Source organism: Ursus americanus, chromosome 14 (assembly GCF_024610735.1).
Source record: "Ursus americanus isolate L20-20 chromosome 14, mUrsAme1.1.p, whole genome shotgun sequence".
Taxonomy (NCBI): domain Eukaryota; kingdom Metazoa; phylum Chordata; class Mammalia; order Carnivora; family Ursidae; genus Ursus; species Ursus americanus.
In genome coordinates, this window is record NC_142140.1 from 10,329,354 (window position 1) to 10,356,087 (window position 26,734).

Genomic DNA, 26,734 nt, shown 5'->3' on the forward strand with positions numbered 1-26,734 from the left:
TCTGATGGCAAGTTCTTGGTTTGGCTTCTTAGCCTAAAGAGGCTGTTAAAAATTTGATCTGAACTTCCTTATAAAAGATCCAATAAGACAGTCTTTTAAAAGCCTACATGGTCAATCATTATTCTTGCTGCACTCACATGAGTTCATGCACACAGGCCAAAGTTTACTGCATGCAACTGAACTTAACTTGCAGACGAATTAGTCTTACCAGAGTTATCTTCCATAGAAACTGGGGTAATTCTATGTGGAAAGATAGGTCAGTAGGAACTTAAATATATGTCCGTGGATGTCAACTCTAGTTTTGTTAATTATTGTTGAGGTTTTGTTTTTCACCTGTACACCGGACTGCATACCGAATTGTCATTTCCTTCAATATCTGACTACAATTTTCCAAACTAACGTTTCCAATTTTTGTCGAATCCACTGACTTGGAATCATTGAGAACTAAAACTCCCCTTTTCGTGAATTGCAAACTGAAGTGGGACAACTTGAAGGGCACCTGGATGGCCCAGGCAGTTGCATCTGCTTTCAGCTTCCCTCCTGATCTCAGGGCCTGGGATCTAGACCCCTGCTGGGCTCCCTGCTCAGTGGGGGATCTGCTTTTCCCTCTCCTTCTGCCCCTCCCCCAGCTTGTGTTCTCTAGTAAGTAAATTTTTTAAAAAATAATAAAGTGGGACAACTTGCTATCAACTTCAGAGCAATCAGCACAACAGTTCATGTCTGAGCAGTCTTCACACAGGTTGCTGTGTGGGCCACTCAGAAAGATCAGCAGAGACCACAAATCGGCAGAATCTATCAGACTACCAGTGCTTGTTCTCACTCCATCTGAAGTTACTTTGAGCCTGACATCTATGAAATCTTCTCAACTGGGTACATTTAGAACTCTGAAACTAGAGTTCCAGGATGCCCAACTCTCAAACATTTTTTAAAATTTGTTTTCATAGAAATGCCTCTTATTGGGGCACTTGGGTGGCTCAGGCGGTTAAGCATCGGCCTTCAACTCAGGTCATGATCTCAGGGTCCTGGGATTGAGCCCTGCATTGGGCTCTCTGCTCAGGGAGAAGTCTGCCTCTCTTTCTCTCAAATAAATAAAATCTTTAAAAAAAAAAAAAAAGAAAGAAAGAAAGAAAGAAAGAAAGAAAGAAAGAAAGAAAGAAAGAAAGAAAGAAAGAAAGAAAGAAAGAAGTGCTTCTTATTAAATACCTATAGGTTAGAGACCTAACATGGGTAATCCAACTTCATCGTTGCCTCCTTTAATTGAATTGACCTGTTGTCAGGACTAAGAAACTCATTGGTTGACATATGGAATCATCTATTAACACCGGTTCAAACCTACTTATACCAGATGGCCCAAGATGATGAAGTGTTTCACAGTATTACTTAAATCCTTGAACAGATTATCAGGGTGGGCCCCAAAGATCAGGGACCTATTTTCATGGCTGAATCCTCCTTATTTAGGACAATGGTTGCAGACTGGATTTCAGACTCTTAACTCTGCAGTTATTAAAGGGTTTGTTACTATAATCCTACTTTGATATGTACTCTCTGGGTTATAATGTGCTCTACCCCTGACTTTCAGCTTATTGGCCACCCAAGAAGTTAATGTCCTCATCATTGACTTTGATCCCCTGGCATCACAGGGTGGATTGTAGTAGAAGCCCTGACAGTTTTTCTTTTTTTTTTTCTTTCTTTCTTTTGGTAATGCAAGGGCCTGCCTTAAGTTCCGATTGCAGAGGCATCCTTTACAGGGAAGGCTCTCCCTGTAACACATTGCCAGCCACAGGAACAGATAAAGAGGCCCGAGGAGCTTTCCTCAGTGAGACTCCTTTATTTTGGATCTTGGTTGATTTCAGTAACTGACAATTTGGGCCATTTCCCTTTTCTCCATCTGCACTTTAAATTCCCATTGTGTTTTTAAACTCACCAATGAAGAATAAGCCGATGAAACCATGGGCTCTACCCTGGCTCTCAATTAAAGTAGAAGCGCAAGGCCAGGAGCATTTTCTCTCTCTACGCACCACCCCACTATGTGGCCCCAGGTGTGCTGTGTAATCAAAGTCTTTTAAGTAATAAACCTATCCATTTTTCAAGCTTTCCTGATGGTCGTTGCAGGAGGTCTTCCAAACAATAAAAACCACAAGGACTGGTCCATTCACAACACTGGTTGAGACCAATGGAGGAACACGAATACCCTAGCCTTTCTGGGATGATTCTGAAACATGTAATACTTACTTAATATTCATTTTAAATGAATAAAATTTAAAAACATTAATTTGGCTTATATGGTTCCACTTACCACACAGACAGAAACCAGCCATTGAGGAAGGAAGTAGGAGCAGACTTAAGTGTGATGGTAGCAAGAGAAACATCAACCAATATTTTGATTTCTAGAGGTCAGAATAAAAAATTTAATGAACATATTAACACAGAATTCCGTAATGGCTGCTACATGCAGACTAAATCATAATTAATCTGCCTTGAACGTGTATCTAAAGCACAAAGGTATAAAAATGGTATTTTACATTGCTTCTCATCAAAACGACTTCCTAAAGTCAGAGCACCAAAGGGTTACATTTTATCTGTAGCACTTAGATGTTGATTCTTCAATTGCACAGAGTATATTAGATGTTGCAGTGGAACATCTATATAACAATTAAAGGTCAATTCAGAATAAAATAAAATGGCAGGAAAATTAATTAGTGTAGTCATAAATGCTTTCTGCACATATATTCTCAAAGCACTTAACTTACTCAAGTGTTCTTCCTTTGTCTTGATAGACTTGTTAAATTATATAGGTTCTGATGGGCCTGAGTCCCATGTGAAATGAATGAAAACTTGAGAAATACATGGTTTATTCATTAACAGCATTTCTTAAAAGACTTTTTTGGCTCCACCAAGAAAGTGACCTTTACTTAAACTATTAGCTTTGAGAAGTTAGGTGTAAAGAAAAAGACAGTTTAAGGATTCTCCCAAAATGTGAACATTTACCAGACCATGCTTTTAAGCCTCTGATAGCTCTCCACTGTAACCACTGATTGATTAGGGACTCAAACCAAAATCAAATCTGCTTATCGTGTGACTCTCAAGCGCTAGCAACGGAAAACAATGTTTTTTTATTTAAAAAAAAAAAGTCATCAATTTATTCATCCTCTCTCATTTCAAAAGGAAAACAAATCTTTGAAAGTCAAAGTGTCCCTTCATAAGATGGATTTCTAAATGCTGAGTTCCTTCTGTTCAGTAGAGAGGTAGTAACTCTGATGAATCAGTATCCACAAAGTGGCATTTGGCAGAAGAGTAATGTTAGTTAGACAAATGTTCTGTGTAAGTCATAAGACATGACAGAGTGATAATTTTTATGGGCTGCAATAGGCAAGCACATTCAGATTCTCAGAACATCTTTCTGAGTTTAAAAAATGGGTTTGAGAGCAAAGACCTTAGAGATGCTACCAACCACATAAAGATATAGCACGTCAGAGATAAAATGGTACAAGAGCTAGTACATGAGGTGTCTGTCAAGTCCAAGGCCCAGGGATGCTTCAACACACACTCTGCGTTATGGCACTGAAAGTCTTGAAGCCTCCAGCTTCTTATTCTATCCCAACACGAAGGTGCACGCCACCTGTCTGTAAACTTGTGATACCTCATTACATCACTGTGCCATGGGTATCCCAATGAAAAGCTCCTGTCTGTATTTACTTGCTTATTCAATTCCCTGGCTTTATTTTCCTGGAAGAATTTGATAGACACCCTGATTTTCTGTAGCACTAACATGTGACAATAGGATCTTCATGAAACCCTCACAGGTAACTACATTCAGCTCCAAATGGCAGGTAATTGTTACCATTACTGAGCTTTATTACTTTATTTTTTTTAAGATTTTATTTATTTGACAGAGAGAGAGCACGGATGAGAGGTGGGGGGACAGAGGGACAGAGAGGAGGGGGAGAAGCAGATTTCCCGCTGAGCAGGGAGCCTGATGTGGGGCTCAGTCCCAGGACCCAGGGATCATGACCTGAGCTGAAGGCAGAAACTTAATCAACGGAGCCACGCAGGCGCCCCACCATTATGAGCTTTAATATGCCAGTATCATTTTAGATCTTCTGTAAGTTACCTAATGTAATCCCTACTACAACTTAAGGTATAAAGCTTTATTATTCCCATTTCAAGGATGAGAAAAGGCTTTGAAAAGTTAAATAATGTTCAGTCTCTCATGGGAGCATTCAGGGATAGCTCTAAACAACAAACCCAGGCCTCTTTCGTGCCAAAAACTCTGGTTTCTTCCACACTTGGGTAGAGTTATTTTCTGCATTCTGGGTGGCCTCAAATCTCCTTTTCCGGGATATCACCACCTGTGTACTTTTCCTTCTTTCCTTAACCTTGGTGTCTCCATAAAAATGGGTTATTCCCAAAAAGATCATACTCTAAACTGGTCTTTGTGTCAACAGTATGCTGGCAAGTGTTGAGGGTAAACACTTAACCAGTGGGGTGGAAGTGGGGAAGCACAAAAACAAAAAATCACATCTGATCTTTCTGCCCCCAAACAACAAATAGTCTAGAAATATGTTTCTAGAAGTATTGAGAGGGACTTTATTTTGTAATGTATCTAGAAGAACTTACTTTATCCTGGAAAAATCTAGAAGGACTTTAGTGTGTGTATAGCCAGCACTATGTCTCTGACAAAATCGAGGTCTATGAAACAGTACAGTACCTGCCAGAGTTTGTGTTTTCTGTGAAAGCTTAAACCACCAAAAAACATAACTGCATGTCCCCTTGGGGGAGGTCACTGGCAAATCTTAGTCTGTATCAGTAAAAATTAGGGAATCACCAGGGAAGGTAGGATGAAGAATGACCAGCTCTTAAGGTTGAGAGAACTAGGAATCGGGTATCAAGCAAAGTTGGATGTTCTTAAAATACTGAAGACAATGGCAGCTTTCCTTGTTTGAAGTAGACAAACACATGCATTTAAACGCATATGGATGATTTACAGGAATAAGAATTTCCTGGTTGTTCATGTAAGCTTCTGTAAGAATTCAGGCACATTCAGCTCCAAGTTAAATTACGAAGTATATACAGTTTAATAATATATCTTTTTTTTCATCAGTTATTCTTCCTTCTATGACTTTTTACCACCTTGGCTTTTTAGAACTTGCTGCTATTCCCTGACTGCAGAAATCTGCTCTCTCCAAATATAATGAGACCCACATCTCATCTTCAAAGCTTGTCTGGCCAGGTCATTGACTCATTGATCATCTACTTGGAGCTAATATATAATAAATACCTCATTATGGCTAAAGAGGCTATGTGAAAAAATACAGAAAAACAAGTTGGCATTTTAATTTGTACCCAAACCCTAGGAGTTTTTTAAGACTTTCTTATTCTTTAGCAGAACCCAGTCATAGAGGGAGATGTGCAAGGTGGGCTGCTGTCTGCAGTCCTCAGAACATCCACTGCCATGCTGTCTAGAGCCAGACTTGCTGTCTGCAATACCAGACTTCTTAGCCTGCTTCCTCATCAGGACAGTTCTTTCCAATGTGACCATTCTATGTTTCAAAACCTGGTTATCAAAGCATCTTTCCCTTTTATCATCTACATCCTTAAGCCCATCAACACTTCCCTCTCCCATCCACTCTTTTCCATCATTAAAACTTAATTTCTCACCATGCTTTCAAGAACTCTTATCAATACACTTCAATCTGTCACTTCTTTCCAGCTCTTTCTTCCCTCTAGTCCAGCAAATCTCAGCATGCTTTTTCTCTGATTATTCCATTTCCAAGTTGAAGCACACAGTTGACTCTTGAACAATGTGGGGAGTTAGGGGAGTCAATCCTCTGCATAGTCAAAAGTCCACCTGTAACTTTTGACTCCCCCAAAACTTTAACAGCCTACTGATGCAAGGAGGCCTTACCAGTAACATAGTCAATGAGCACATATTTCGTATGCTATAGGTATTACATACTGTATTCTAACCAAGTAAGCTAGAGAAAATGTTAAGAAAATCATAACAGAATATATTTATAGGACTATATTTATGGGAAAAAAATCTAAGTGGACCCATGCAGTTCCAACCCATGTTGTTCAAGGGTCAGCTGTTTCTAAAGGTCACATTTTTTAAAAAATAATATTTTGTGAATATTTCCAAAGCAGAATATAGGATTCATTGGATTTGGGGAAAGGCAGTACAAGAAACAAACATACGACCACCCATGTACTCATATCCAGTAACAGGAATAAGAGACACAATGAGGGTAGTAATATTTATCTCCACTCAATATGGCACGTCTTACAACTGTGAAAGTAAGGAAGGAAAGAGGGCAGAGACAGTATTAAAATAATTTTGAGTCACAGTTAATTTAGTAAATGTGATCACAGATTCTTTACAAGGAATGAGTGGGATATGAAAAAAAAAAACCACTCCTATATCCATTTTTGAAAGATCATGATTTGGATAATGAGCTTATTGTATGAACCCCAATTCTTGAAGATCAGCATGAAAATGTGACTACAGAAAAACCGTGGTGTTAAAACATTAAAAGTTGGGGCTTGGCCTTAGAACAATCCTAATGGCCACAAGACAATCCATTCCACCTTCCAGACTCTACAGAACATAAAACGTCAGAAGGAACCAAAAAACTGCTATCATCAGTCACCTAGATACTTCCAGTATACCGGGATGTTCCTTGTCATTTAATTATCCAGATGTCAAGCTAATTGTTTTCAGTTTCCTTTTGAGAGCTTTGTTTCACCCAGGTCTAGTCAACATTGAAATGATTTTTTCCTCCCTCTCTTCAATATTTTAAAGATCATATTTCTGAAAACACTGTTGTTATATACCACAGCATAGAGAATATAGATCATCTGGTATTGTAATTTACTGAGTTATTTATCTAATTATGTAACACTGATTTTGTGGCATTAATTTTACTCCTAGCTCTGGTCCCATCTTACCTGTCCATCACAAAAACACCTTGAGGAAAAGGCATCTTCACACCATTACCTGATGTTTTTAGGACCATGGTTTGCATGTATTATTCCTCACTAATAGGTGTTTGTTGAATAGGTCAATCTACCTTCCCTGGATAACCAATATTCAAAGAGCCACACTGCAAAGATCAACTAAGTATCGGTATATCCAACAGGAGTGGGTTTTCTACAGCATGCCGAATAACATTTTAGGATTTTGTGGTATTTCAAGGTCATCACTACAAATGATAAAGACTACTGAAGCATGAAATTGGGTGGTGCTATGTAATACAGGGCTAGGCGGTAAGATGGTAGAACATGTCACATGGTTCTGTAACCACCACCATCATGACCACCACCAGCACCACCAGCACCACCACCCCTGGTTCCAGTACACTTAAGGTAAAGACCAGATTCCACATATGTCCCCACATAGCTTATTCCTTGTCCGCATCTCTATACTAGCAACCGCAGCTCACACATTCATCCTCTTCACTGTACTTCAGTCAGGTAGGTCTGTTTTTTATGTCCTCAGAGGTACCATAATTGCTCCTGCTATAAGCTCTTTGTCATATTATTCCTCCACGAGAAATTCTCCTATCTGCCCTTCCCTCTCTCTAAGTAGTCAATGCCTACCTACTCCTCAAGGAGATCTTTGAGACAGCTTCTGCCTTCAATGTAAGTTAAATTTCTTGGTTATATGCTCATATAGCTCTCGGAACACTTATTATAGTTTATAATTATGTATTCATGGAGAGATCACAGGGATAATGTCAATTTTGCCCCACTGTCCTCTGAGCAGTATGAAAGCTGGGTCTTCACCTGGCTTGCTTACTATTTGATCACGGTGCCTAGTATTGTGCTGAAAAGGAAGGAGTTGCTCAAAAAATATTTGTGAATACACCAGTGAATGTTTAATTTTATCTTCCGACTACTTCATATATGTACATATACAGGCATAGCACACACACACACATTTTTTAATTTGGAATAATCATGCAAGGTTACCTAGGAGGCTGCCTAGGTATATTTTTAGGTAAACTCTAAGCCCAACGTGGGGCTCTAACTTGTAACCCCAATATCAAGAATCACATGCTCTACTGACTGAGCCAGCCAGGTAACCCCCTAAGTTGGGCATATTTTAAGCATATTTTAAATAGCAGGTGAGTCATTAACTTGGAGGTTATGGAAATCCATTGAAATTCTCATTACTCTAAACCCAAGTATTTTGTTTCTTTAATCAAATACACAGTACAGTCCATGGTAACAGTTAAATCTGGTGCTGATAGGGGATTTGCTGGATTTTTGTCTATGTGAAAATGACTTCATACTCCTGGCTAAAACATGAGCTAATATTTATCACTGAGAGCATTCAAAGCAACATGACCCTTTTGAATTCTAAGAATCAATGAAAATGTCAATTACTGCTAGATGGACAGGCAGAAAAGAATACAATTTTGTCCGTTCTACTCTTGTCCTGCAAGACTTATGCTCCTGTTCCATTTTCTGAACAATCTAGTAAAATTCAATTTACTTTTTCAATTTGTCTCCAGCCAAGCTTCCTTCTGTCAGCTATGCAGACATTTCAATGCTGGCCACGTAGAGCACCAGGAGAAGGACAACTAGAATGAAATTACCTGTGCATTTGCGATCTGTGTCTTCTTTCTTTGACCCACTAATCGTCAACTTGCAGTTGAAGTTTTCCTCCCAGTATTCAGCAAACCATACATTTCTTCTGTTGTTTTCAAGTGTGCGGGACGTAAAATAGGCATCAAACCCTAAACAGAGTTAAATGAAAAGGTCATTGCTTGTGGGGCACTGCTGGGACGTTTAGAAATAAAAATACCAGTGATGGTTTTTCTTTGTTTTAGTAGACTGGATGCTCTTTTGTGTCAATCAAAAAAAAAAAAAATATATATATATATATATATATATATATATATATATAGTATATATTCCAGTGCTAACCTATGGCTAAGTCCCTATTTCAATCTGTCAGGCAGAGATGTGACTTACCAATGACACAGTCACGATGACCTTAGAGATGACATGATGATCACAACATGTCTTGCATCTCCAGTGATGCTAGACCAGGGACAAAGTGACTTCCTCCCCCTCATCAAGATAGTAATTGATAATTTCGGCGCTTACTATGGAGAGGATTCTGTGCTTCACATAGGTTCTTCTATTCATCTCAACAACCGAGACAGCAACTACCATCACTCCCACTTTGCCAGTGAGGAAACAGAGGCTCAGATGAAACAGAAGCACACCCAAAGTCGACCATTAGGCCACGCTGCATCTCGGACTATGTGAGCTACTGACCTGTGAGTATCATGTTCACACCTGCCTCTCATTTAATAATGCTCCATTGTGTCATTGATATTCTAATCAAACTGGAAGTTTCTAAAAAGGCCACGAGTAAATGGGAGTCTCACATAAAGCTCAGTGCTGCTCAGAGTGCAGTGGTGTGTGTGACGAGCAGACACTCAAGAGGCCAGGGCCACAGGAAATCTCTGGCGAGCTCTTTAGGAGCACAGCCTTAAAGATTCCAACGGAGCCACAGGGTCTCAGGAGAATCAGATAGGAGTCAGTGACACGAGGTGGGCCGGAGGGACAGCTCCGCTCACTTCCTAAGTCAGGGGAACAGGAGCAAGGACACGCTTCCCTCATCTTCCTTTCATCTTCCTGCAGGAATGAGGAGGACCCCACCTCCTTCCCTCACGTCACCTTGTTTGGGGTGGTGAGAAGACTTTGGAAACACACAGAGTTCAGGGTTAACAACCACAGGAGATGGACTTGCTTTCACATTATTTAAATTACTCAGTGTTCCCCTCATTTAAAGGCCATTAAAAAAAAAAAAAAAAAAAGCTCCAGACTCTAAACTTCATGAGAGGAACATATCAGGTTAACCGTATTCATCACTAAGTGGCCAACACCAAATCCACGGCCTCATGAATGAGGCCATATATGAAACCTACTATAAATGGAAAATCTGAAATAAATGAGACAGAGTAAAAAGAAAAAAAACATAAAGCACAAGAGATTATATAATATTTTAGGGAAAATAGAAAGAGTATTTGGCATCTCTTAGGTCATTTTCCAGGCTCTTGTCAGTAAATGCTGGCCAACTGTCCTTTTATCCCACTACCCACTACCTTAAGTGACTTGAAAGTAATCTGGATAGAGCATGTGATCACATTCTGTTATCAATTCTGATTAAGCTATCTGGCTGGAAGTCCTCCCGCCTCACTGTTCTCCCACAGTCCTGCCTCCAGATGACTGTTAAGTACAACACAATATTCCTAAACAAAGGAAAATCTTTGGGGGAAATAGACATGAATCCCCAATGTCTCCAAGAACACTAAATGTATTCCGTCATGTATATACACACACCCGCATACAAGGTGACTGGTGACCAGCTTTCATTTCTTTCACCATTTTGCCCCATGTTCTCCCTGGTCCCACTTGGCCCCCCCAAAAAACCCAATTAATCAACAGTGGTAGATTGTGACAATGACCCCTGATTAGACCCTGCTTCCAGGGCTTCATACCTATATACATGTCCCCTTTTATGCATCATGCCCTTCTCTCTGGGGGACGTGGACAGGTGGGACGCAGGCAGAGGCTGGGAAGCCGTGGGCTCACTGCGGCTTGTTTTTGTGGAATTCTCTTTCTTGGAACCCAGCTGCCATGCTCTAAGACAATTGACAGGAGGACGGTAGGTCAGGTGGAAAAAGCCCAGCCAGTCTCAGCAAACTTGTTTGGAGACTGCAGCCCTCCAGCGGACTGCCGTAGAACCACTTAGCCGAGACCAGCTCAGGTTGCCCAATGGTGGTTGTTGATTAAGCCAGTAACATGGGAGGCAGTTTTGTAAGTAGCCAGACAACTGAAACACTCCTTTATCGCAGCACCTTGAGCCTCTCTCTCTGCGCGACACCCAAACAACGCACCCTTTAGGAAGAGGCGCCCTCAACAGAACAAGTTTCAGAAGTAAGGTCTTCTGCCGCATGCCACAGGTCTGAATTCCAAACCAGCCTCAGAGTGGGAACTAGTAAAATGGCTCAGATTGTAGCAAGGACATATGCATGCCCCAGCTCAGAAGAAAACATCTGTAAAGGGCACCTCATCATTGAAAATGTCTATCGCTTCAAAACGCTTTTCTCCATCCTGTGTCTGCGGGAAATGCAAAAGCCCGTTGAGGAAGGAAGGATCAGTATTGTGCTAACGCAAGGTAGGTGACTGTGGAACATTTAAAAGAGAAGAAAAAGAAAGGAAAGCCGCAGTCAGAACTTCCCTGTGATCTGAGCGAGAACAAACAGACGTCAGGAAAGCAAGCAGGCACCGTGAAGGCTGTGTGCATTCACTGCAGCCCAGTGCAGAAAAGGAGCAGGATCTCTGAAGCGCAACCCCTGTCCTTTTCACTCACATATATAGCTGGTGCTTAGCTTCGTCCTCTTCCTCCTCCCTGTGGGCCTGCTGGCTACCGGCGCCTGAAAGTTGAGAACGGCTCTTGCTTCCCAAATACATGCATATATGAATTTCCTGAGTATCTCCTAAGATGCAGATTCTGATTGAGGAGGTCTGGGGTGGGCCCAAAATACACGGCGTTTTTAACAAGCCCCAGGTGATGCTTGTGCTGCCTGTACGTTAAGAAGCAGGACTCCAGGCCAAATCCTGCATTTTAACAAACCCCATGCGATCCTCATACTGCCCATACTTTGAGAAGCAGGATTCTAGAGCAAATCCTGAACTTCAGCAGGTGGGACTTAAGCAGTTCCAGCCCAATTTGTAAGATCTCAGTATTGTCACCCTCTCAGCCTCAAATTTATGCCTTGGTTCAGATGAGAGGGTCTTTGCTTCCATAGTTGAGACATTTGCTCAGTCCCTGGCTCAGTACGGCCACCATCCCGTTGCCTACAGATGGCCTGGGAAGAGAGAACGTGCTGCATTACTTGCTGGTGAGTTTTCCTGCTGTGCTTGCTGTGTCTGTATATTCCTGAGCACTGCTGCTCTGGGCCCCTTTGCAGCCTCCAAAGCTGTTCCTCACCTATATGCCCTGTCACCACTCTGGGCTCTCCAGCCTGGCATTTCAATCTAGCTGCTGTGTCTTAGTGTTGCTGAAAAGGTAACCTGAAATAGCCCCGTGTCTTCACTACCTCCTCTGAAGGTCCATGAGCTCTAAGGGGAAAACTCAGAGCTCTCAGTTAAGTAGTAATGGAACATATATTTGCTTTTGAGTGGCATCCTGAAGACCTCAACAGTTTGGTTTTTTCGGTATGGAAGCCACACAATGTGCTGGTGAATATAGACATCGGAGACACACTGTGTGGGTCTGACTCCAACATTCCCATTTTCTACCTGTATGACCTTGAGCAGATGACTCAGCCATTTTGTGTCTGTTTCCTCATCTGTGGAAGGGGATTAATATTAATATCTACTTTAGTACTGTTAGGATTAAGTGAGCTATTATTTGTAAAGTACTCAGTATTGTGCCTGATGAAGTAAAATATTGACTCTTGGTTGTAAAATAACCTTAGTCATCCATTAGATATTTCTTGAGCACGTACCCTGTGACAGGCACTATTCTCTACACTCACTAATCTTGGGTTAAGACAGATGGCCCCTCATTGGATTGATAGCTAGCCTGATGGGGAAGATAGATTTTGGCAAGTATCACTTAAATATAAAATTACAACTGTGATGGTTTCTATGAAGGAAGGGTACATGGTGTTTGGGGAGCACACACACATGCACAGAGAGAGAGAACTGTCTTGGAGGGCCAGACAGGGCTTCCTGGAGGGAGTAAACACAGACAAGGAAAGGAAACAAAACAAAACAGATTTTAACTGGAAGTGGAGAAAGCAAAGAGACTGGACATTTATTCAGATGGAATAGCATGTACTTTGTATTAAGAATATTGAAGTCATTTAGCATTACAAAATCTCCCAGGACAACCAGTCCTTAAAATCAACAAACATAAACAAACCATCTCCTATGTATATGCAATATAGAATTGCTACTAAAATTCTAATAAACCAATGGCATAAATGTCAATGTTAATGAATGAATATATGAATAAGCTATTCTTGTGAGTAGATGTCAAAATCTTTGTCAGATTTCTATTTGGTCATACAAAAAATTGCACTGATAGTAAAATTACAAAGATAATAAGCACTTCATACTCATTTTCTCAATGAGTGTCACATAAATCCTAAGAAGTAGGTACTAATCATATCAACAATTTGGAGGTAGGAACTAAGGCTCAGAGAGAAATTTGGGCCCAAATGAGCCTGCTTCCAGACTCTGCTTTTTGACGTCCATACATAGAGCGGTGTTTCAACATTTTGGTGGGAATCACAATCATCTGGAGAGCTGATGAAGAAAATAGAGATCATGGAGGCAGGTCAGCCCTGTTGTTTTCCCCTCAAGTTCCCCAGGAGATTCTCATATTCCAAAGATTGAGAACCATGGCTATGGTGCTTTGCTGGGGTCCACTTATGCCACCTCTTTACCCTCTCTAATAAATGCCCCAACACCAAACTACTGTATCAAACAGCAATTCCACTAGGCAACTGGACAGTTCAACAGGTGGGAGGGCAAAACTATTCTATGATCAGGTGTTGGAAGGGTTGAACCAATCAAAATGGTAAAACTGGCAGCATGGGCTCACCTTGCTGGGGCAAAAACCAGTTTCAGAAAACAGCTTGTCCTCTCAGACGATTTGAAGAAGCAGAAGCAAAGGTCAATAGCTGTTATTCAATCGAGTGAATCCTTGGTGATTTACCTCAGCTTAATTGAGTCCAATTTCTTTCAGGACCTACCAGTTTGTTTATTTCTCTTTAGCAGGGCCATGGCAAGAGATAAATTAAGTCTCACTGGTTCCCTCATTTTCATCCGTATGGAATGAAGCTGTCCAGGAAATATTCAAGTTTTTAAAAGAGACCTTGCTGTAGCCATGTGTTGAAAATGCCTTGGAATGTTCTCGGTTGCCTTTTGGGTTACGCATACATCATACCTCTGCTTTATTAATAGACAAGGAGCTTCTGCTATGATGTGGTCCAAAGCTTTCCCTCTGGCTGCAGGCACTAACCCAACACTCTTGGCCTGTCATCACAGTTCCTGTAGCCTAGTGATTTTACCTTTTTTTTTTTTTTTTTAAGAAGGCTCCATGGTGTGGAGCCCAATGGGGGCCTGAACTCACAATCCCAAGATCAAGACCTGAGTCTAGATTAAGAGTTAGACGCCCAACTGACTGAGTCACCCAGGAGCCCCAACTTGGTATGTATGTATGTATGTATGTATGTATGTATTTATTTTAAGGAATAGGGTATTTAATACAAGATGTGCAATCACCAAGGTGTAACAGAATCAGGGACAGAAGCAGAAAGCGGAGTAACTCTAATAATATATGTATAGAGGGGTGTGTATGTGTATTCCAGTGAATTGAGACTTTATTCCTATTCTTATAGGAGCTCAGAAGAAAAGTGATCTGGACACACATGTCTTTATATTGGTTAAATTATCAGAGTTTTAAATTTTAACCAAGGCACTAAGACTGGGATTTCAGCTCACAGAAAACAGAATAAGAATTATGTTAAAGGAAAAAGGTCATTCTTGTATGTGGAACTGATGAAATTCTTAATATTAAATTATTCCTTTTGTTGAACAGATTATTTTAATTTCATAAATTAATCTACAGGTGATTTTAAGGCAAATGTCTCACTGGGTACATGTTGAACAAAATTTGTATAACCTTGGAAGTAAACTTAAAACAATACGGAAATAATAAGCAGGGTTTTAGCTAGCATTACAAGGACATTTATATGGTTCTTTCCTCTTTAACTGGGGTGCTGCCCTCAAATGCCCCCTGAAATTTGTGGCTGAGACAAGAGTGTGCAAATCAATGGACGCGTAATTCATCCAGGGCAGGATGTTTGGGAGGTGACCTTTCCAGCTGAGGAGGAAGAAGCTCTCATAAGTGTGTGGCATGAGAGGAAAGCTCTCAGAGTGTCAAGAGGGGGTTAGAGGACACAGCTGCCTGTTCAGCCAGGGTGAAGAGATGCTGACAGATACGAATGGGGCTTTGCGCAGCATAAGAGAGTAACCAGTAAGTAGCCCTGATTGCTGCTTTAACCACACAAGTCATGCATTGCGCATTAGAACATCACTGTCAGCCTAAATGGCAGGGAGCACCCTAGGCTTCCTTCTACCAGCTCATAAAGGGGAGGTTCTTAGCTCTTCCTGAGCCACCTATGTTGTACGCTCGGCTCAGGAAGGATGGCTAGTGAGAAACATGAAGGTTCTGGGACACCGTAGGGAAGCTCTGCTAACGAACAAATCCGTGAGTCAAAGAATAAAAAGAGAATGAGAGAGAATGACAGTGAGAAAGAGGGAAGGGAAAGGAGGAAAGAAGAGGAGAAGAAAGGAGAGGAGAGAGGGGACGAGGGACAGAGGGGAAGGGACGAGGGGAGGATAGGCAAGAACAGAATAGAATAAGAACCTGGGGAACTCACATTGTCTGCTACGAAGAGGGTAAATCTGAAAAACAAATGTTGAAAACAAGTCGTTATTTGTTTTACCTCTTTTTCCATGTCTATGATATAACTCATAGTGGGTTAAATTGGGGTCCTCAAAAAGATATGTCCATATCCCAACCCCCTGAACTTGTGAGTATGGCTTTGTTTGAAAAATATTTTGATAATGGATGACAAGAAATTATATGGCAAAAGGAATTAAGTTAAAGATCTCTGAGCGCGATCATCCTGCGTTGTCTGTACGGGCCATAGATCCCATGACAAGTGTCCTTACAGGAGACAAAGGCAGCCGGAGCTGTGGGGGAGGCCATGTGTAGATGCAGGCACAGACTAGAGTAATGGAGCCGTGAGCCAAGACATGCCTGGAGCCACCTGAAGCTGGAAGAGGCAGGAAGCATCTTCCCCTCAGCCCCGCCCCCAGCCCTCAGAGGAAGCAGCGTCAAACAGACATCCTCATTTCAGACTTCTGGACTCCAGAACTGTAAGATTATGAAGTTCTGTTGTTATGGAGCCCCTGGTAAACTAATGCACTCACGATAAGTAAAAAAATCTTATTGGTAGATACCTTTCTATGGCTTCTCTCTGGTCTGAATGACAACATTTGTTTCTCAGATGTCGCAAACTGATGTCTTGCAGAATATATTTAACCTATGGACTTGTCCTTTCTATTTCTCCCAAGAGTATTTCATTTTATTTTTTTTTCCAAGAGTATTTTAAAACTAATTTAAAAATCAGAAGATTTCACTTCTAAGTCCACATTTTTGGCTTCACTTGTAAAGTCAGAAGATCCTTTAACACAGACCCCGTTCCCACGTAACAGCAATCGGGTGCCGAGAAATAGCTATTCCCCTCAGGTGAGCCTCTGTTCTTCAGCTCACAGTATTTCCCCACCACCTCTGATGGCTTCAACCTGGCCCCTTTTTGTATTTGTAAGATGCATGTTGTCATGGTTGACACCGAAGTTTCCACCCCCAAGAAATGCAACGCCCCTTACTTCAATACACCTTTGCTGCAACATGAGTGGTATACAGTCTCCACTGAATTGAGTATCTCAGGCCCCTAAGAATATATCCATGAAGAAAGCTACTAAGATCAGAGGGAAGTTGGGAAAGAAGCAGGATTTAAAATTAACACAGAGTGCGCTTGGGTGGCTCAGTCAGTTAAACATCTGACTCTTGATTTTGGCTCAGGTCGTATTCTCAGGGTCGTGAGATCAAGCCCCACCTTGGGCTCTGTGCTGGGTATGGAGCCTGCTTAAGATTCTCTCTCTCCTTCACCCTCTGCTCCCCACCCTAAAAAACAAACAACTAACACAGAGAAATGTATCCTCATATACACAAACAATAATCACTTAAAAGATGTAACAAAAGAGAAGACCACAATTAAAAGAATAACAACAACAAAGAATACCTATTAAAGAACAGGTGTACACTTCTATGTAATCAAGTTGTCCTTCAGGAGGTTTGTTTTAATTAATTAATTAGTTAACGTTTCCCTTAGGTCAATCCTCTTGAAGCTAAATTATGCATTTTACATGATTTTAATAAAAATATTAACATCTTTTTCCCCCTAGAGCTAGACAAGTTACCTTCAAAGTTCGTATGGAAAAAATACAAGAATGAGGAGACTTCTGAAAAAGAAGAGCAACAGAGCATGAGTGTTTGAGGGTGCTGAGGGTTGGAGGTCAGGATGAGGAGGGCAAACTCTCCCAGGTAAGATATTGTAACAACAGATTATAAATTCTCTATGATTAAAAAAGAGTCCACGGGGTGCCTGGGTGGCGCAGTCGTTAAGCGTCTCCCTTTGGCTCAGGGCGTGATCCCGGAGTTCTGGGATCAAGCCCCGCATCAGGCTCCTCTGCTGGAAGCCTGCTTCTTCCTCTCCCACTCCCCTTGCTTGTGTTCCCTCTCTCGCTGGCTGTCTCTCTGTCAAATAAATAAATAAAATCTTAAAAAAATAAAGAGTCCTGACACAAGAATGAAGAGATCAATGGACCAGTGAAATCTGACAGAAAGTGCAGAAAGACTTGATTACACATGGGAATTTCATATAATAGAGAATAAAGGTAGTGTTTCAAATCACTAGAAACATGTTACCCTTTTAATAATCATATTAATAAACAGCAACTGGTTGGATAATTGGTTAATGATAACATTGGACCCCAGTTCAGAATGTGACATTGTATTAGCCCACAAAAAAATATGGGAAGCATTGCATGGACTTAACCACAGTAAGCGAATATGGGGTTTTCCATCTCTGTAAGAGAATGGATTTTGTACAGTTGCAGAAACCGGAGATCCTCCGCCCTTGGTGTGATGCCACCTGTGGCAGGCCATCCACAGTAGGGTCCAGCGGTATGCAGCATACTCCCCATTCCCTGGGCATGGGGCCCCAACTGCACTTGTACAAGGCTGTGGGAGATCAAGTCCTTGTCTGTCTGTCTCTCTCTCATGACTCTGAGCTCTTACCATGCAGAGACTGCCCAAGTGCCTATAAACATTTATCGAAGTAAATCGAAGTTGGAGACATGTAAATCAGTTGGCGAGAAAATCATTACTGATCTAGTGGGATAACTTAGGCTCTCAGATGCACCCCCAAATTTGCTGGCTGTATCTATTGAGAGTGGTGGAAACCAGCCATTATTTTGAGAAAACAAATAAGAATTACGGCAATGGAAATTATCCCACAAAGAACAAAAATCCCATGGGAAGTATTTATGGCTGAGGTAGAAGGAATAATGTTTGCAATATCATTCCACAAAATGCCTCCAAAGGGCTGTTGCATATTATATAATGCTAGAATACTTGCCATTTTTCACTCTTTTAAACTGTCTGGGACGCAGAAGGGCATTTTATGTAATCTGAGTACACTTATATGGGAACAAATATGGGTATAAACAATACATATTGAATTGATAGTTTTAGCATTAGAATGGTTAAAAGCAGACTCCTAAACTAGAATTCTAGGGTTCAATTCCTAGTTTTGTCACTTGCTAAGCTAGATGACCTTGAGCAAATGACATAATTAGACTAAGTTTCTCAGTCTTTAATATGAGGATGATGATAATATCTACTCCATAGGATTGTTAAGAGGTTTCTATAGGAGAATACATGCAGGGTTGAGAATAATGCATGGCACATAATAAGAGTATAGATGTTAGCTAAATTAAAAGAAAATGAACAGACACACATGTAAAGTGAGAAAAAAAGAGAAAGAATACAAGAAGAGGAAATTTAGAAAACTGAACTTGAACACCAGAAACTCTCGATAAAATAGTCATCTATCAAGGTCCTGACTTTGGAGTCAGAGGGACTTCTCTTATGCTAAGTGGATCTCTTACTGTCTATGTTTTATTGTTGAACTGGATATTCATTCACTCATTTGCTTCTCCATTCATTTGTGCATGCATATATGCATTCATTCATTTATTCTAGAAGAAACTTAAAGTGGTATCTTTGTTTCACCTATTAAATGAGTACAGTTATACCTACCTTACAGATGGGTGGAAAGATTTAAAATATGAAGCCTACGCCAGCTAATATCTTACAGTTGCTCAGTACCTGGAGGTTCCTTCCTCTTCTTTCGTAAGCAGTTTTAGTATCAGCTCCAGGCAGTATAAAGTAATCAACCGCCTTGCCTTTGAGAAAGCCCCTCCTTGATTTCCTATGCCATGTGCAGCATCTATGAGCTTAAAGCTGGAATAGATGTTGTTTTGCGGCAGGTCTGGATGCATAGGTCAGTAGATAAGAAAGATAAAAGCCCATCCCTCAAGGGAGTGCTTTAGGAGGTGATATTTGAAGAAGCCAACTTCCTGGAGGCCACAGGGTATGGTGGAAGGCTCCTGCTTTTCTTTCTTCTACCCTACCTTCTTAATAATGCTAAGCTTAAACCCCTGTGTTAGCTGGTTAAACGTTCTATCCAGAGCATTGGTCAAGGACCTGACTCACCGATCACTCATGTAGGTTACAGCATTAACTTGGCCTTGGGTTTTTATTGTCATTCCTATCATTTCTTGCCTCCCTCCCCTTCTGCCCCCTCACCTTTCCCTTCGTTCAACCATACTATGTTATTTTCAAGATATCTCCTATTTCCATGTCTTTCTTTCCTCTCCAGTAACAATGAACCTACGACTTGTGGTGCTAAATTCGTGCAATCTTGGTTGTAACACATATTAGCGCTATGTGTCAAAAGTCACAAAACGTGCAAACTCTTTGATATAGTGATTTTACTTCATGGTACTTACCTAATGAAGTAAGTATATGCATTTTTATATAAGATGTATGAAGTACTGGATGATATTAAGAAATCATTAATTTTATCAAATGTGATAATGGCATGATGATTACATAAATCGGTTCCTACCAATTAGAAATACATTCTGAAATATTTTAGGTGAGAAGTCCTAATGTCCAGGATTTGATCTGACATGTCCCTTCACCATAAAAGTTCAGAGGGAAGAGTTAAAACATGGAAAAACACATGGTGCTGTTGGTCACATTTGCATACAAGGAAATATGGTATATGGTAGGGATTGTCTTTATAGAAACCAAGAATAGCAGGGTGTGTGGCAAACATTGTTTATTGATTGGTCAGTGTCTGTAGCTTAATATTGCTGTTTGCATTATAAAGACTTTTTCTTTTTTTCTGTAGGACCCAAAAGAGTTTAGAATTCTCTATGATTTCCTATTAGACCACCAAGAGGCTTCCTCATGGGAGAGAAGTACAAGGATGGAAGGGAGAATATCCTACATTCCATAGAACACGCATCCTGGTGTTGCCCTCCTGCTGCCATCAGGGTTGGAAACCTACCATATGATCAGTAGATTCCAGGGAAGTTACTTCATTTTTTAAAGAACCATGCCTTTGAGAATCCACCAGAGATTCTCAGAGGAACTCTTCTCTCTTTCCCGAACTCCAAGACCATCGCAGCTTCTACTACTTTCTCAAAATCCAGAAAGGAACACAACAGTTAAGTTCCCAGATGGGCTGTTGGCCCAATTACCTAGCTGGAGAAGATCATCTTAAATCCAAAATGATCACTGAGGAACTGCCAGGGAATTCCCCAACTAATATCTGCCTTTCATAAAAGACAGCCTTTAGATAAGAAGAGGAATACCTGCCTAGGCCTGATGCATCCCCCTAGGGCTGTGCTATAGTGGCCCACAAATACTCATATGTGTACAGTTCCTCTCTCCAGGAACTCAGCCTCTGTTCTGCATGAAGTATTTGCAGAATATCTGTGTCTGCAACAGCAGTTCATAGCCTTGGTCACACACTGGAATCACATATGAAACATAAATACACACACACACACACACACACACACACACAGAGACATACACACACCCCTATGCCTGGGCTCCAGGCCCAACCAGCTAAATCAGAGCTGTTGTTGGTATGCCTAGGCATTAGCATTTCAACTTCTCAGGTTATTCTGCTGTGCACTCAAGAATATTGCTCTAGAATGTTGCTCTAGAATATTATATGATTTTATCACTCATGTAAATTTTACACACTATCCTAGAAGAGTTGTCCAAGGGACACCAGAAACACAGAAGACAAGGTCACTCAACTTGAACATATCTATGCTTGGTATATATCATGATTACTCAGATAGTATCTATTCTTGGTATATACATCATGATTACTCAGATAATATCACTTGCTCAAATGTCTTTTGAAACATCAAATAAAGATTGAGTATGTCGTCATAACTGATTGCATCTCAGTGTCATTCTTTTAAAATTGTCATACATTATATGAAAGCTTCCCAAAATTTTAATTAATAAACTCTGCCATATAGAGAGTATACATAAATTTATTCAAGCTTGATATCATCCTAATTAAGGCAAGGTCAGATTTATGCTCCATAGTAAAATTTGTGAACATTTGTAATGCATGATTTTTGTATAGAAATGTTTAAGAATTTTTAAGATCATATTATGATTATACTCATGTGTGCATATAATTTTCCAACAATCATAACATTATAAAGAATTTAACCCATAGTAGGTACTGAACTTTAACTATTGGAAGTTACCCATTTTTCCAGCCAACAACAGAGTGAAACCCAGACAAACTTGTCTGAGAATTATTCTGCATTGTGGAAGCTTCACGTTTTATTTTTAATAACGGTACAAAACCACGTTGCCTGGTTACCGTCTTCACTTTGTACCCTGATCTAAAAATGTCTCAGCAGCCAGAAGTTTTCAGTGAGCTCAATACCTAAACTTATATAATCAAACATCTATACAACCCAGAAGGAATTTTACCAAAATGATATTTCATTTTCTTCCTAATAACAGAATCAGCCACTGCCTAAAGATTGGGTAAAATAATAATAATAATAATAATAATAATAATAATAATATAATATTTTGAAGGAAGGACTTTTCTTATGCAAATCTGAGCAGAAGAAAAAAGAGCAAGGAAAAAAACTTAAAAAACAATACCAGTATCCCAAATGTTTGACCATGTACTATTTCAATTCCCGTGGAAATGGAAAAAAAATTGGAGACTCTGAAAATCTTAAATTGACTTTTAAAACAGCACCTAATAATTGCATGACAAACATTCCTTCTTGGGGTATTTTCAGATTTGAATAGAACTGTCTAACATCTTGGATTTTTTATCCCTATTCTAGCAATTCCTAAAACATGTTATTTTGATGCATATTATTTCTCTGTGTATTATTTGGCATATTAATGAAGACATCATACTTTCAGAAATGCAAAAACAGGCTGAAATAAAGGCCCCTCATGTCTTCACGCAGAGATCAAGTTCAAGAAGCAAATTCAAATTATTTAATTATTTTATCACCCACGTTGCCAAGCTATTTTTGGGGTGAAGACACTGTATTAGGTGCTTGTAATAGGAAAGGGTATTTGTTCTGAACTCTTCTCTCTTTCACTTTTGGGCAACTTTATCCTATTTTCTAGGAATCCACTTAAACATTTATATGGTTGTACTAGGTATGACTGAGTTAGGGGTAAGCACCTAACCCAATCTATGTCAATCAAATTCCCGTCCTTGGGAACCTGAAATTGGAAATAATGAAATTCCTGAATCAACCCAAACTGCTCACTTTAATAGTAGAGACATAAACATAAGACTTGCTGACAGCAGTCATGAAGACTGTGATGTAGAAAAAGTCAGTTTGCATTGAGAGCAAAGAATGAGTCAATCAGAAGCCAAGAAAGAAGAGACATGGAGGGGAAAAAAGAAATGTCTTGCATTTTCTACAGGGATCAAGTACTTGGTTCCAATCTTTCTCTAAGACTTAGATAAGTCCCTTGCCTTTGGCTTCTATAAGACGTCTTTTTAACTTTATAATAAGTTACCCCCCCTCCTTTGTGTTTAGGCAATTCCCAATGGATGTCTGCCATTGATTAAGGGTTGTAACTAATATTGATGTGGGGATATGTCAGATATGGATCTTGTTCTCAAGGAAATTGCTAAGTAGGATACACACAGATAATTTAAAAAAAAAACGGAGAGTTTTAGAAGTTATAGAGATGAGATAATAGACATTTTCATAGGAAGAAGCAAACTTTCCTGGCTCTGGATAAGGTGGATCAGACAAGAAAGCTTTTCAGAGCAGTGATAATCAATGCATTTGAAAATGTCTAGAATGATGACCAACACTATTTTTTGTAGGTAATCGATGTTACAGCAGTACAAATTCAATTTTACGCCATATGGTTCAGACACAGACATCCTTGTTTTTCCTCTCAATGTGGAATACCTCATTGGGGAACTCCATGCTCTGTGTATTTCACATAAGCAATGGGATGAACTGGGTATTCAAACCAGACAGTGACATAATAAATATGGTCTTGCCCTGGACATGATATTTCCAACCACAAAATATAGTCGGCATTGTTTGCACCATAGCCCTACTGATGACATTCTCTTTAGAGCAGTAGCACAGAGTACCAGAGAATTTTGTGACAGTAACGGGCTAGAGCCTGTGCTTGCTACCTAGGTCACTGACATCATCCAAAGAAATACAGGCCCATTTCATTCACCAGGGATTGCTTCTTTGTTATCCAAATTTCAAGTGTCTTGGATGAAATTTAAAAAAACCCAAAAAACAACAAAAAACAACATGACAGAGCAATTCATCACAGCAAAAATTAATTACATTAATTAAAGCAAGAGGCCCCATGGTGATTATGAAAACATAATATACCATCACTACCTCCAAGGCACTTTCAGTTTTGAGGGGTAGGAGAGAAAATACAAATAACAAAAATAACAGTAAAACTGACTAACATTTATTGAAAAAATTAAATATTTATACTCGGCTAAGGGTGTTAAATGTATTAACTCAGTCTTCGCAAACATCCTATGAGTTAGCCATCACTTTTATCCCCATTTGGTGACTGAATGAACTGAAACTAACGTAGTATAAATAACTTGCCCAAAGGCTTATAGTTAATAAGTGGAACCTGAACACAGTCTGCCTGATTCCAAAGGGTAAGCTCTTAACCACAATGCAAAAAGAAGTAAGAGAACAAAGCCATATAAAAATTTCAAAGGTACTCTATAAATGTTACAGGAATTCAGGGGATGAAAGGGAACAGCAGGCTGTAGTTACGTGCATTTATTCCACGGCAGAGCTGTGATCTGAATCTAGCCTTAAAAATGCAGAGTTCATATAGACAGGAAGAACTAAACAAAGTAGAAGATGATAGCAAGAATAAAGAGGTGACGGGGTTGTATCATATGTGTTTCTGGGTGTTGACTAGAAGGATTTGACTTCAATGGATGCTTTATACAGGGAAGAACCTAATGTAAAGTTATGATGGAACTAGGCTGTATAATGTCCCAAGTATAAGAAGTCTGCATATCATCTCATGGGCATTGTGAAGTCACTGAAAGCCAGTTCTTAAGAATGCATCCCATGTTAACAGAAGGACTTGAGGAAGAATACACTAGCAAGACTGGAGGGAAGTTTCACATTTGCTGACCGACTTTGTGTAGAAGCATTCATCTGTGGTCTAACATGATTCTTGTAACATCCTGAAATACAGAAATGGCCATGTCCGTACTTGCTTATCAGGGAAAATGCCTCTTTCAAGGTCAACAAGTGGAAAAATTAGACATAATATTTTAGTCTTGTCTGTTTAAAACCCATACTCTTAACAATTCAATAGGAAAAACTCTAAGCAAAGAGACATTTAAAAACTATAATAAAAGTAATAACAATTAACATTATGAAGCATTTACTATTTCTAGATTCTAACTGATTTACATTAAATAAGCTATTTCAACCTTTCAGTAGCCCTAAGATATACTATCCCCATTTTTCACATGAGAAAAGTGAAGCAGACATAGCATGGGGACATTCACCCATGGAGATGGGAAAAATCTTTCTGTCATTACTGAGGGAGATGGGATTGCATCCAGATTTTCTGGCTCTACAGTCTGTGCTCATGGTTCTGCTTGGAGCCTCTCAATTACAACAGCAGGCGACTAAGAAATAATATGCATGCCAACTAGAGTAGAAAGTTTTACAAGGACAGATTGAAAACAATCTCCCTGATGGAGAAAAAAGGAGATCTGGTGATTAGATCTAGAGTTTGGGGGGAAAAAATTGATGGAATAATTTTGTTTTGTTTTGTTTTGTTTTTCTTTTCAAATAGAAAGATGGTGTGATTTCCCAATCACTGAATTTTGGTGATGATTGAATCATGAAGGAAAATGCAAGTGCAAAGCTATAGATTCAGAAGTCAAAGAAATGCATGTGATACTTGGAACTAAAAGAAAGGATAAATTAAAAGAAAGAGGAAGAGGAGGAGGAGGAGGAAGAGAAACAAAGAAAGGGAAATATATAAAGGAGAAAGGCACATGAAGAGATGAGTCATGAGAAATGCCCACATTTAAGGATGTCGAAGAGGAACAAAGAAGCCATCAATGGAGATGGTAGGGGAATTGTCAGAGAAATAGAGGCCACAGGATATATGTAAAAGTCCACAGCTCCATGAGATCTAGGGTTGGCTTCATTGGCATATGCTCCTTAGAACTACTCCTATGAGTGAATTTCATTCACACAGGACTTCAACTGGAGAAGGGCCTCATACTTTAGTTTAATGCTTTCTTGTTACCATTCTGGAATTCTTAATTTTTGAACAAGGGACTTCACATTTTTATTTTGCACTGGGCCTCACAAAAAAAAATATATAGCCAGTCCTAGAAAGACCTCAGGGGTCATCTTTTCCAATTCCCCATTCAATGGTAACATTTCCTTTCAAATTTTCCCAACTATAAAGCTATCAAATTTCTCTATAAATTATCTAGTCACAAGGAACCTGGGGATAGCCTGTTGCCTTCTCAGACAGATAAGAAGAAAACAAAGTGTCAGTACAACTGTGCTGCCATTTTATATCTAACTTTCATGAGTTACTAGATTTCAAATCTTTTGGCCCATAAACTCCATAAATACTTCACTGCCAATTGCCAAGAATGTGGTTAGCACATGGTAGGCACTCAAGTAACTACTAATGAATTAAAGTGATTCTGAATTACATATCCTAGGTGGTTGTTCACTTTCAGAAAAGATACTGAAATGCACGTCGGGGCCAATTTAAGATTTCTGAATATTTCATTTAAAATTTAAATTAATCTCCACATGGTAATTCCGAAAAATTTTAGAAAGCAAAGGTCATATCTACACAGGTTCTTCTCACTTTTTTTCGACCTTCCCTAAAATTTCGGAGAATATCTTTATCACCTGGGTCAACTGTAAATTGGAACATACGCAAAGTTGCAGGCGCTTTGGGTCACTTTAAAGCAGGATTTCTCCACCTTGGCCCGACGGACACTGTAGGCCAGGTAATTCTTTGTTGTGGGACTGCCTGGTGCATTCTAGGATATTCAGCAGCATCTCTGATTTCCACGTATTAGATGCCAGTCTGATCCTCCCCACTGCAAACTGTGACAAACCAATGTGTCCAGAAACCGTCAAATGTCTGGTGAGGGGCAAAATCACCCTCACGTGAAAAGCACTGATTTAAAGTGTAACAACTCTACACAATGGCTTTAACTGGGTGTGTGGTATTTGTTTCAGTGAATTACACAGTTTTCTTAGTGTGTAGTGTATGGCACAGTTATTTATTTACTTGTTTGTTTATTTATTTATTGAGAGAGGCCACGTGCCTACGTGTGAGCCTGGGGGTGGGGAGAGGCACAGGGAGAAAGAGAGAATCCTAGGCTGGTTCCACACTCCAGGCAGA

General features: G+C 39.9%; 1 protein-coding gene and 1 long non-coding RNA gene across 6 annotated transcripts in view; one reads left to right on the forward strand and one right to left on the reverse strand.

The window, feature by feature from the left end:
• GRM7 (glutamate metabotropic receptor 7) overlaps positions 1 to 26,734 on the reverse strand; it is an 853,586-nt gene that overhangs the window by 308,746 nt on the left and 518,106 nt on the right. For all 3 annotated transcript variants that reach the window (XR_015726624.1, XM_087866838.1, XM_045808129.2), the window contains exon 5: positions 8,598 to 8,738. Coding sequence is in view for 2 of the 3 variants with exons in the window: in XM_087866838.1 (XP_087722964.1) it covers positions 8,598 to 8,738 (141 nt within the window). In the remaining variant the exon portion in view is untranslated. The remainder of the gene's footprint in view (positions 1 to 8,597; positions 8,739 to 26,734) is intronic.
• Positions 10,781 to 20,799, forward strand: LOC148108911 (uncharacterized). 3 transcript variants are annotated; one of them, XR_015726628.1, is made up of 4 exons: positions 10,781 to 11,194; positions 14,124 to 14,241; positions 15,774 to 17,209; positions 20,148 to 20,799. It is a non-coding gene; the product is annotated as an uncharacterized LOC148108911 (long non-coding RNA). The 3 variants fall into 3 exon arrangements; XR_015726626.1 differs by having other exon boundaries at positions 15,774 to 20,799; XR_015726627.1 differs by having other exon boundaries at positions 17,071 to 20,799.